Raw genomic sequence first — 12,804 nt, forward strand, 5'->3', positions numbered from 1 at the left:
CACACTTTCACTTTCAAGCTTAACCGGAGACCTCCCTCTGGTACTCCATATATCCAGAATGAGAAGAAGTGGACTGCTTACTGCTTTCCTTTTTCCTCTCAGCTCCTGGAATGAGCCCATGAGTCCAATTTAAGAAACAAGAAAGGATAATGAAGAGCCACCTCTTAATTACACAATCAGTTCACATTTCTTCTAGGAATTCTTTGGTTTGCAGCTGCAATTTGAAGATGATCAGGTAGCCTGAGTATGACTGCAGTGACACCTCCGCCCCCCCCAGGCACTGCTGGACTTATGTTGAGGAAGGTCCAGACCACTGACTCAGGCCACGCCTTTCTTAGCTGGACGATCTGAGTGGCATTGTGATTGTCTCCTTGTCTCTGAATTACATCTTAAAACGGCAAACCCCTTTCCTGAGCTTGAACATGTACCAGTGTTGGGAGGCACCCTGCCAGCCTGCAGGCCTTGTAGCTGCCCAGCCTGGAGATAGCGGCAGAGACATCAGTGGATTATTGGACAGGGAGTTGTTTTTTATATGTTAATTTATCTATTTTTGACTGTGTTGGGTCTTAGTTGCGGCCAATGGGATCATCTAACATGTCCCAGGCTCTAGTAGTTGTGATGAGCTGACTTAGATGCCCTGCAGCATGTGGAATCTTAGTTCCTCGGTCAAGGATCAAACCTGAGTCTCCTGCATTGCAAGGTGGATTCTTAACCCCTGGACCATCAGGGTAGCCCCTGGACAAGAGAATCTTGCAAGTCCACAACAAAAGTTCCTGGAGCAACACCCCGCCCATCATATGGCAGGCAGCAGGACATGGCAGCAATCGTTGGTACTCCGGGGAGGAGGTGAAGTCGCTCAGTCGTGTCCGACTCTTTATGACCCCGTGGACTGTAACCTACCACGCTCCTCCATCCATGGGATTCTCTAGGCAAGAATACTGGAGTGGGTTGCCATTTCCTTCTGCAGGGGATCTTCCCGACCCAGGGATTGAACCCAGGTCTCCCACATTGGAGGCGGACGCTTTAACCTCTGAGCCACCAGGGAAGCCCAGGAGCTTAGCATTTACAGGGGAAATTGAGATCACGCTGGCTCATCGTTACCAGAGAGACCAGTGGCTGGGGCAAGAGGCAAGCACATAAACCATTACTGATTAAGTGTATAATTAAGAGGACTGGTTGAGCAGGGAATGTGCAGAGAACAAGGGAACAGCCATCTTGAATGGCCTGACTATACGGCCAGTTAGGACTGTGTTCAGAGATAAGTAATGACAAAAATAAGCCTGCAGGTTGTCACTTCAGGGTTGGGTGGATGGCAGTGTGACTGCCTGAGAGCCATCAACGTCCCACACACCTCTCTTCCCTCCCACTCTGCCCTTTCATGCCCACTGAAAACCTCCTGTTGTGCCCATCTTCTAGGAAAGAAGAAAGGGGAAAGAATAGGACAAAGGGGCAAAAGATATGTGCTAGCTGAGTCTGTCTCATTTTCTTTGGATGACAATAGCTTTCCTGGAAACTTTACCCAAGAGATTTTCTTTTTTATCTCACTTAATAGAATTAAGTCCTAAGGGCAACTCTAGGTCAAAAGGAGCCTGAGTAATCAAATATTTTCCAGATGAACATATCAGCATCTCCATGAAAAAAATGAGGGTCCTCCTATTATTAACAATGTGAAAAGAGTATTGGGCAGACGGTATATATTAATAGTAGCTGATGCAATTAGATCCATTCATGTGGGCCAGTTACTTAATTGAGCATCATCATTACAGTGTATTAAGAAAGTGTGTCTCAGAGCCAATGGATTCATTGGAAATGTCATTGTTTAGAACATCACCACTCAAGAGTATTTTCAAAGATAATGGGAATGTTCCATATCTGCCTTTTTCAACACAGTAGCTGCTGGCCATGTGTGGCTGTTAAACACTTGAAATGTGACTAGCGTGGCTAAGAAACTGAATTATAAATTTCACTGAACTTTAATAAATAGTCACGCTGGTTAGTGATCACTACATTGGACCACACACATCCAGAGCATTCTTGGTGAATATTTTGGTGTATGGAAAGGGAAGAGAATAGAAAGAAAAGTCATGATTGTGGGGTAGGGGGGAGGGTTGCCAGATGCCAGGAGAGGATGAATGGCCTTGGGAATGAAAATCAAATGGAAAATTACTCACCTGTATGAAGACTTGGTAAGCCAAGTGAAGGCAGATTTCAGTTCACTTGAGTTCAGTTCAGTCACTCAGTTGTGTCCGACTCTTTGTGACCCCATGAATCGCAGCACGCCAGGCCTCCCTGTCCATCACCAACTCCTGGAGTTTACTCAGACTCACGTCCATCGAGTCAGGGATGCCATCCAGCCATCTCATCCTCTGTCGTCCCCTTCTCCTCCTGCCCCAATCCCTCCTAGCATCAGAGTCTTTTCCAAAGAGTCAACTCTTCATATGAGGTGGCCAAAGTACTGGAATTTCAGCTTTAGCATCATTCCTTCCAAAGAACACCCAGGGCTGATCTCCTTCAGAATGGACTGGTTGGATCTCCTTGCACTCCAAGGGATTCTCAAGAGTCTTCTCCAACACCACAGTTCAAAAGCATCAATTCTTCAGTGCTCAGCTATCTTCACAGTCCAACTCTCACATCCATACATGACCACTGGAAAAACCATAGCCTTGACTAGACGGGCCTTTGTTGGCAAAGTAATGTCTCTGCTTTTGAATATGCTATCCAGGTTGGTCATAACTTTTCTTCCAAGGAGTAAGCATCTTTTAATTTCATGGCTGCAGTCACCATCTGCACTGATTTTGGAGCCCCCCAAAATAAAGTCTGACACTGTTTCCACTGTTTCCCCATCTATTTCCTATGAAGTGATGGGACCAGATGTCATGATCTTAGTTTTCTGAATGTTGAGCTTTACGCCAACTTTTTCACTATCCTCTTTTACTTTCATCAGGAGGCTTTTTAGTTCCTCTTCACTTTCTGCCATAAGGGTGGTGTCATCTGCATATCTGAGGTTATTGATATTTCTCCCAGCAGTCTTGATTCCAGCTTGTGTTTCTTCCAGTCCAGCGTTTCTCATGATAGAAGTTAAATAAGCAGGGTGACAGTATACAGCCTTAACGTACTCCTTTTCCTATTTGGAACCAGTCTGTTGTTCCATGTCCAGTTCTAACTGCTGCTTCCTGACCTGCATATAGGTTTCTCAAGAGGCAGGTCAGGTGTTCTGGTATTCTCATCTCTTTCAGAATTTTCCACAGTTTCTTGTGATCCACACAGTTAAAGGCTTTGGCATAGTCAATAAAGCAGAAATAGATGTTTTTTTCTGGAACTCTCTTGCTTTTTCCATGATCCAGCGGATGTTGGCAATTTGATCTCTGGTTCCTCTGCCTTTTCTAAAATCAGCTTGAACCTCTGGAAGTTCACGGTTCACGTATTGCTGAAGCCTGGCTTGGAGAATTTTGAGCATTACTTTACTAGCGTGTGAGATGAGTGCAATTGTGCGGTAGTTAGAGCATTCTTTGGCATTGCCTTTCTTTGGGATTGGAATGAAAACTGACCTTTTCCAGTCCTGTGGTCACTGCTGAGTTTTCCAAATTTGCTGGCATATTGAGTGCAGCACTTTCACAGCATCATCTATCAGGATTTGAAATAGCTCAACTGGAATTCCATCACCTCCACTAGCTTTGTTCGTAGTGATGCTTTCTAAGGCCCACTTTACTTCACATTCCAGGATGTCTGGTTCTAGGTGAGTGATCACACCATCGTGATTACCTGGGTCATGAAGATCTTTTTTTTACAGTTCTTCTGTGTATTCTTGCCACCTCTTCTTAATATCTTTTGCTTCTGTTAGGTTCATACCATTTCTGTCCTTTATCAAGCCCATCTTTGCATGAAATGTTCCCTTGGTGTCTCTAATTTTCTTGAAGAGATCTCTAGTCTTTCCCATTCTGTTGTTTGCCTCTATTTCTTTGCATTGATCGCTGAGGAAGGCTTTCTTATCTCTTCTTGCTGTTCTTAGGAACTCTGCATTCAGATGCTTATGTCTTTCCTTTTCTCCTTTGCTTTTCGCTTCTCTTCTTTTCACAGCTATTTGTAAGGCCTCCCCAGACAGCCATTTTGCTTTTTTGCATTTCTTTTCCATGGGGATGGTCTTGATCCCTGTCTCCTGTACAATGTCACGAACCTGTGTCCATAATTCATCAGGCACTCTATCTATCAGATCTAGTCCCTTAAATCTATTTGTCACTTCCACTGTACAGTCATAAGGGATTTGATTTAGGTCATACTGGAATGGTCTAGTGGTTTTCCCTACTTTCTTCAATTTGAGTCTGAATTTGGTAATAAGGAGTTCATGATCTGAGCCACAGTCAGCTCCTGGTCTTGTTTTTGTTGACTGTATAGAGCTTCTCCAGCTTTGGCTGCAAAGAATATAATCAATTTGATTTTGGTGTTGACCATCTGGTGATGTCCATGTGTAGAATCTTCTCTTGTGTTGTTGGAAGAGGGTGTTTGCTATGACCAGTGCATTTTCTTGGCAAAACTCTATTAGTCTTTGCCCTGCTTCATTCTGTATTCCAAGGCTAAATTTGCCTGTTACTCCAGGTGTTTCTTGACTTCCTACTTTTGCATTCCAGTCCCCTATAATGAAAAGGATATCTTTTTGGGGTATTAGTTCTAAAAGGTCTTGTAGGTCTTCATAAAACCATTCAACTTCAGCTTCTTCAGCATTACTGTTTGGGGCCTAGACTTGGATAACTGTGATATTGAATGGTTTGCCTTGGAGACGAACAGAGATCATTCTGTCATTTTTGAGATTGCATCCAAGTACTGCATTTCGGACTGTTTTGTTGACCATGATGGCTACTCCTTTTCTTCTAAGGGATTCCTGCCCGCAGTAGTAGATATAATGGTCATCTGAGTTAAATTCACCCATTCCAGTCCATTTTAGTTCGCTGATTCCTAGAATGTCCGCGTTCACTCTTGCCATCTCCTGTTTGACCACTTCCAATTTTCCTTGATTCATGGACCTGACATTCCAGGTTCCTATGCAATATTGCCCTTTACAGCATCGGACTTCTATCACCAGACACATCCACAACTGGGTATTGTTTTTGCTTTGGCTCCGTCCCTTCATTCTTTCTGGAGTTATTTCTCCACTGATCTCATATTGGGCACCTACTGACCTAGGGAGTTCTTCTTTCAGTATCCTATCATTTTGCCTTTTCATACTGTTCATGGGGTTCTCAAGGCAAGAATACTGAAGTGGTTTGCCATTCACTTCTCCAGTGGACCACGTTCTGTCAGATCTCTCCACCATGACCTGCCCATTTGGGTGGCCCCACAGGGCATGGCTTAGTTTCATTGATTTAGACAAGGGTGTGTCCGTGTGATTAGATTGACTGGTTTTCTGTGATTATGGTTTCAGTGTGTCTGCCCTCTGATGCCCTCTTGCAACACCTACCATCTTACTTGGGTTTCTCTTACCTTGGACGTGGGGTATCTCTTCACGGCTGCTCCAGCAAAGCGCAGCTGCTGCTCCTTACCTTGGACGAGGGGTATCTCCTCACCACTACTCCTCCTGACCTTGAACGTGGAGTAGCTCCTCTAGGCCCTCCTGCACCGTGCAGCCACAGCTCCTTGGATGTGGGGTTGTTCCTCCCGGCCGCTGCCCCTGACCTCAGACATGGGGTAGCTCCTCTGGGCTGCTCCTGAGCTGTTGCAGCCTGGCACTCTCAGCCGCCGCCCTTGACCTCTGACGTGGGGTAACTCCTCTTTCCCACTGCCCCTCGGGCATAGGGTCCTCCTGGCTTCTGCCCCTGACCTTGGATGTGGGGTAGCTCCTCTCAGCCACGCTCTGTGCACCGTCGCAGCCGCCCGCAGCTGAAGGCAGATTTAGTAGACTTCAAATGTTTCATTAGGCTGGTTCTCCCTATAGGTTCTAGAATGATCTGTTACATGCTTATTACATAGATAGGGCTTTCCTGGTGCCTCAGTGGTTAAAGAACCTACCTGCCAATACAGGAGATACAGGTTCAATCCCTGGGTCAGGAAGATCCCCTGGAGTAGGAAATGGTACACACTACGGTATTCTTGCCTGGGAAATCCCATGAATAGAGGAACCTGGCGGGCGGCAGTCCCTGGGGTTGCAAAGAGTCAGACACGACTGAGCAACTGAGCATGGATGTACACATCACAGATAACATCACTGTGAATTCTACCCCCAAGCAGAGATGCCATTCTCCCTGAATGTGAATAGATTATTCTCCCAGTTCTGCCACACCTGGGTGTTCCATTGGCCTGAGTCAACAGAATAGGGCAGATCTGGCAAAAGTTGACTGAAACTACCCTGGTGGTTTTTATCATCTTTTTTTTTTTTAACTCTGACTTTCAGTATTACTCCACTCAGTAGGTCTCCTTTATGAAGTATTCTCCTTGTTATTTTACAAGACAACATAATCATCATATTTTTCTCCTTCTTTCCTGGATAATCCTACTTGTCTGGCTTCTCCTTTCTACCCTACCATAAATATCAGATTTTCTCAAGATTTGCTTCTTCCTAAGTGGCCTCATTGACTTCCAAAGCTTTAAATGCCATCTCCTTTGGGGGACTCCAGCATGGACAGCCCTAGCACCAACCTGTCAAATGCCAGGTCTGTGCCAGCTGCTTCTTGGCCTCTCCTTGGTTGTCTTAAGAGCATCTCAGACACACAAGGTTCAAAATGGAGCTGATGTTCTGCTCTCAGCTCTCCCTCCTGCAGTTCCATTGTCTATTAGGCTGCATTGTTAGAGAACTCAGCCTTTCTTTCCCTCACCTGCCACATACGGTCCAGCAGCAAGTGGCATAGGCACCCCCACCAAAGGAGATCTCAGCCAGCTCTCCCTGTCGGCATTGGCATCAGCCTTGTTGAAGCCTGCATCACCCTTCGCCTGGGCTCTGCAACACCCTCTCACTTTCCCCATCCTCACCACTTCCCAACACACCAGAATCTTTCCCACCCAGTTGCCAAAATGTATTTGCAAACTGTAAATTATAACACATCACTCTCTTGCATAACACCTGTCTATCCAAGATTTCCCCTTCCTCTTAGAATAAAATCGAAATGCCTTACCAAGGATGAATAATTTGCTATGTTCTGATTCCTAAGTATTTCTCCAACTTTATTGTTTTTTTTTTTCCATTTTTTCTTCCTCATTATTCTTCAAATACACTTACTGTTTTTTCTCCACTGCCTATAACATGCCAGCTCTTTCTTATTATGAGAATTTTCATTTTTCCAGAACATTGACTGCCTAGCTCCTTCTCAGCCCATGGGCGTCAGAGAGCTGATTCCTCCAGTTAATAATGCTCTCTCTGCCAAATATACCACCACCCTCTTTAATGCTTCCTAGCTCAAGTGTATTTGTTCCCACGTTGTTATTTGTTTTGTTCCCAGCAGACTGGAAGCCCCTAAGAGTGGAGCTGATACAATACCTGGTGCATAATAAAAAAGTTTTTGAATGGATGCCTAAATTATTAGTTTATAAAGAAGATAGTATTAAAAGCTTTAAATTTTTTTGAGTAAAGAGAAGTCATGTAAATGGCAAAACGTTTAAATACTGTTGGGCTTCCCTTGTAGCTCAGTTGGTAAAGAATCCGCCTGCAATGTGGGAGATCTGGGTTTGATCCCTGGGTGGGGAAGATCCTTTGGAGAAGGGAAAGGCTACCCATTCCAATATTCTGGCCTGGAGAATTCCATGGACTGTATAGTCCATGGGATCACAAAGAGTCAGACATGACTGAGCGACTTTCACTTTTAAATCCCAGTGCATTTTGACCATTGTCTGGGCAAGATGCCAACCTAACTATATGGAAGGGTGTGATAAATAAGCTAATAAATGAAAAATGATCTCCTATTTCCTTGCATGTAAATTATATATTAAATTACTTGTGGTGAGGAACCGTTTATTCATTCTCAATGATATCCTAAATCAAAAGCAGAGTGTCTTTCTCTGCCATAGAGATTAAATTATTCCATTTATGTCAAATGATGGTAATGCTTACTAACCCAGAGTTAGTTAGAAACATAAACATTTGAAAAGTCCATCACTTCATGAGATTGGTACTAAAAGCTCTTTCTCGTCGTCGTCCTCCTCCTCCTTCTTCTCACTACACATTATCTGCCTCCAAAGGTGCTTCCCTGGTGGCTCAGATCATAAAGAGTCTGCCTGCAATTCGAAAGATCCGGGTTCCATCCCTGGGTCAGGAAGATCCCCTGGAGAAGGAAATGGTAACCCACTCCACTATTCTGGCCTGGAGAATCCCATGGATGAAGGAGCCTGGCAGGCTATAGTCCATGGGTTCACAAAAAATCAGACACAACTGAGCAGCTTTCAGATACATACACATTAAAGGTGGATAACTTGTTTTGAACTTCTAAAGTAGACTTCACTTTAAGTAGACTTTTTATTGGGGAAATCAAGATGGAATTGGTTCCATAACTGTTACTTGAGTATGTAACTCTTGCACAGGTTTGCTAACTTCATTGCACTCTACAGGACGTAGATAAAACAGAGCCATCTAAGAGCTGTCTGTTGACTTTGAACCACCAGTTATTAACCAGATGACCTGCAAACATGTCCTGGATTCAGTTTATGATTGTCAGTTGGAATTTGTGGGAAAAAGCTAAGAGAATTTTGTTGGAAAAAACCTCACTCTACAAGTGTTTTTGGAGGATCCCCTGTGTATAAGGCAGAGTACTTGTACTCTGAAGACTACAGTGATTTATCAGAAGTGATTCCTACTGTCAAAGAGTTCTGTCAGGTACCAGGTTTATCTGATACATAACTGCATATCGCAAGGTGGAAGAAAAAAAGTTATACCGTAAAGTTGAAAAGTAAGTTGGTGTAGAAATTCAGAGGAGAAGATGAATTTCACTTGGGGATATTAGAAAAATCTTCCAGAGGCAGTCATTGCCCCTATGCTTTGAAAATTCAGCAGGATCTGGTTGTATAGAGTAGATTCCTATTTTGGCAAAGTCATGAAGTCAGAAAAACCCCAGAGCTACATAGGGAAGAATGAGTGGATCAGGAAGTGTATGGAGGGGACAGGAAGTAAGGTTGGAGAAGCAGCTGGGGCTCTATTTTAGGAACCTAAGACACAGAAGATTAGAATGGGTGAACTTCTTCCAGTTAGCATTAGGGAGTCACATAGCCCCAGATCTCAAAACTATGTCATGACTAGAGTTGTTTTATAGGAAGCTGGGAGCCAGAACACTGGAGAAAGACATGATAGAAGGTTTCTCAAAGGTTTCTGATGGTGATGCGTGTACCTGTTAAGTTGCTCAGTCATGTCCGTCTCTTTGCACCCCTAGGGACTATAGCCCGCCAGGCTCCTCTGTCCATGGGGATTTTCCAGGCAAGAGTACCAGAGTGGGTTGTCCTGCCCTCCTCCAGGGGATCTTCCTGACTCAGGGATTGAACCTGCATCTCTTATGTCACCTGCATTGGCAGACGGGTTCTTTACCACAAGTGCCCCCTGGGAAGCCCTCTGATAGTGATAGGAGTGCAGATTTCGGGGGTTGTTTCAACAGAACCTGGCAACTTCTTAGATGAGGAGAGTGAGGGAGATTGAAATATGATCCAAAACATTTTGAACTGGTTGACCAGAAGAAGAGCTGGGCTGCTTGAAGGGGTGGGCTACACAGAAAAGTAGCTCTTAGAAAGAAAATTATGTATACAGGTCTCTAGGCAGCTTTTGGATGCTAGTAGAACATAATGTATGAAATCACAAGCGTGGAACTTAGGAGAGATTTAAGGGCTGGATCACTGTGGTTAGCTAAAGTCCTATGATTTGATGAATTTTTCAAGAGAGAGATGATAGACGAAAGAAGATGATTAAGGCTGGACAGTCAGGGGATTCCTACATTGATCTGGTCAGGCAAAAAGTAGAGGAATAAATAGACAAAGGAGGAATGTTGAAAAGATAAGGCAAGTTCAATGTCATGAAAACCAACTTAGAAGAGACTTTTTAAAAGGAAAGTACCCACGAACGTCAAATGCATCCCTTACACTATGCAGCTATTTAAAAAGACAGGGATTAAGAAAAGTCTCCTACATGTCTCAAATTGATAGTCATTGTCTGTTGGCTTTTTAAGAGTTACACTCTATTTTTAAAAAAATCTTTATTTCCTTAGTGGCGGTACTGGGTCTTTGTTGCTGCTCAGGCTTTCTCTAGTTGTGACCAGTCGGGGCTATTCTTGGGTTGGACTCTACCAGCTTCTCACTGTTCTGGCTCCTCTTGTTGCTGAGCTTGGACTCTCGAGCACAGGCTTAGAAGTTTCAGTGCTCTGCCTTAGGTGCATGTCGAATCTTCCTGGATCAGGAATAGAACCCATGTCCCCTGCACTGGCAGGCAGATTCTTAACCCCTGGACCACCAGGGAAGTCTAGTAGTCATGGTTTATTTTCCATAATGAAAGCTATAGGCATTGTGACATGTGGAAAATGAGGAAGCACTGAAATTAGGGAAAACTGGAGTCAGGTTCTAATCTTGTATGGTTTTGTGATTTGAGGCAAAATTATTTAATCATGTATGGATATGAGAGTTGGACTATAAAGAAAGATGAGCGCTGAAGAATTGATGTTTTTGAACTGTGGTGATGGAGAAGACTCTTGAGAGTCCCTTGGACTGCAAGGAGATCCAACCAGTCCATCCTAAAGGAGATCAATCCTGGGTGTTCATTGGAAGGACTGATGTTGAAGCTGAAACTCCAATACTTTGGCCACCTGATACAAAGAGCTGACTCATTTGAACAGACCCTTTTCAAAAGACCCTTCTCAAATGTTGGGAAAGATTGAAGACGGGAGGAGAAGGGGATGACAGAGGATAAGATGGTTGGATGGCATCATCGACTCAATGGACATGAGTTTGAGTAAATTCCAGCAGTTGGTGATGGACAGGGAGGCCTGGCATGCTGCAGTCCATGGGGAAAAAAGTTGGACATGACTGAGCGAGTGAACTGAACTGAACTATTTAATCTCTCTAAGCCTTAGGTTCTCGACTATAAAATGGTGATAATGCTTGACTCAATGGGCTATGGTGAGATGCAATTCAATAAATTAGCATATGGTCAAGAAATAGGCCTGTTAATCTAGGTGGCTTTTAAATTTTCCTTCCAGTTGCTTTTGATTCACTTCCAGATGGTCATGTGTTATGGGGAGCCATCACCTGCATTCATGGGTAGTTAGGTTGTATAAGTCTTAATAATGAATTGCAAGCAATTAAATATTGGCCACCACCTCCTTGGGCAGACCTGAGTGTAGGAGGAGACAGATGGAATATGTTTACTCTTGAAGATCCTGCCAGAGCAAATGGTCAAGGCAGAATGGTCTCAAGAGATCAGAGGGCCTGACCAGTTTGGATGATGATTTGATATGTCCCTGGAATGTAGGGCAGGGACCACCATGATTTTTCATTTGATTTTTTTTGGTTTTTTTTGCATTTTCACATTGGATTTTGCATTCCCTGGTGCTAGAGAAATGCTCTGTATATAATCATTAGGAAGAATTTGCCAAACAAATAGCTGTTTTGTTTATTTCTTTGGAGAGATCTGACCATCAGATAATGCACATAGAGGTAAAAAGAATAGAGCGTTGATTGGAAAAAAGAGAAACGAACATGGAAGATGATGTAATCACATGGGGTGTTGGTGGCCAGCAATTGGCCCGATGTATATACCAGTGTAACTGTCACAGATATCATATTGCATCTACACCAAAGATAAACATCCCCAAACCAGGAACCAGTGACACAAACAAAAGGGGAAAAAAATATGAGTCTAAGCCTGGTGCTGTTTTTAAGTTCTATTCAATAATAGGGAGACACCATTACTTACACTTAATCTGTTGTCATTAGCAAACAGAGGGGCATGGGGAGAGAGGCGTATGACACTGGATGCCATTCGTATGGAAGTAAACCTTTGGGTTTTATTTGGAAATAAGAGAGGGATCAAGAAATGTGGCAAGGCAGTGGATCAGTCTGAGTGTCAGGGTGTGCACAGTGAGGGCAAACCGGGGGACTCCATCCTGGTAACGATGCAAACGGGCCCTACTGTGTATCCAGAAAGGATGGTCACCTTCCATTTTAATTTGTCCCAAGCTTTCTTTCTCTCCGGAGTCCGTCTCTGATGCGACATTCAAGAGGACTGTGTTCAGCTAGAATTCGGGTGTGAAGTTCTTTTAAACACTCACACGCCAGATCGACTGTGGCTAAGGAAAGTGTGTTTGCTCGATAGGAGGCGAGATTTCCCTGGTTTACATATGTCTCCTTTAAAGAGTGTGACTCACTGCCTGTGTACCGGTCTCCTCCTCTCACCCCACCCCATGACTGCCTCGCAGGCCATGGGACGTGTTCCTGCGGTCGCTGTGTTTGTGAGAAAGGATGGTTCGGGACGCTCTGCCAGCATCCGAGGAAGTGTAACCTGACGGAGGAACAGAGCAATAGTCTGTGTGAATCGGCAGATGGCATATTGTGCTCGGGAAAGGGTGAGTATATGCTGGAGCTTGGATGGGTTCCCTGTTCTTACGTGTGGTTTGTATTGTACAGCAGTACAGTCCGTGCAACCGGCTTCTCCGGGCTGAATGGAAACCATGCTGTCCTCTGCTCCGACCAGACTTTGAGCTTGAATTTCTCCCATTCACACGATCATGGAAAGTATTATCAGAAGGACAGTCTCAAATTTACCTGCATGCTGCTTTCTTTAGTCATATATGAATTAGTGATAGAAACATGTGCATGCTAAGTGGCTTCAGTCATGTCCGACTCTTTGCAAACCTA

At 44.1% G+C, this 12,804-nt stretch overlaps 1 protein-coding gene across 1 annotated transcript in view; it reads left to right on the plus strand.

Moving 5' to 3' along the window:
• The window catches only part of ITGBL1 (integrin subunit beta like 1), a 228,322-nt gene that overhangs the window by 203,586 nt on the left and 11,932 nt on the right, over positions 1-12,804 (plus strand). The window contains exon 9 of the mRNA XM_040267415.1: positions 12,366-12,512. Within this exon, the coding sequence (XP_040123349.1) occupies positions 12,366-12,512 (147 nt within the window). The remainder of the gene's footprint in view (positions 1-12,365; positions 12,513-12,804) is intronic.

Source organism: Oryx dammah, unplaced genomic scaffold (genome assembly GCF_014754425.2).
Source record: "Oryx dammah isolate SB20612 unplaced genomic scaffold, SCBI_Odam_1.1 HiC_scaffold_24, whole genome shotgun sequence".
NCBI classification, from domain to species: domain Eukaryota; kingdom Metazoa; phylum Chordata; class Mammalia; order Artiodactyla; family Bovidae; genus Oryx; species Oryx dammah.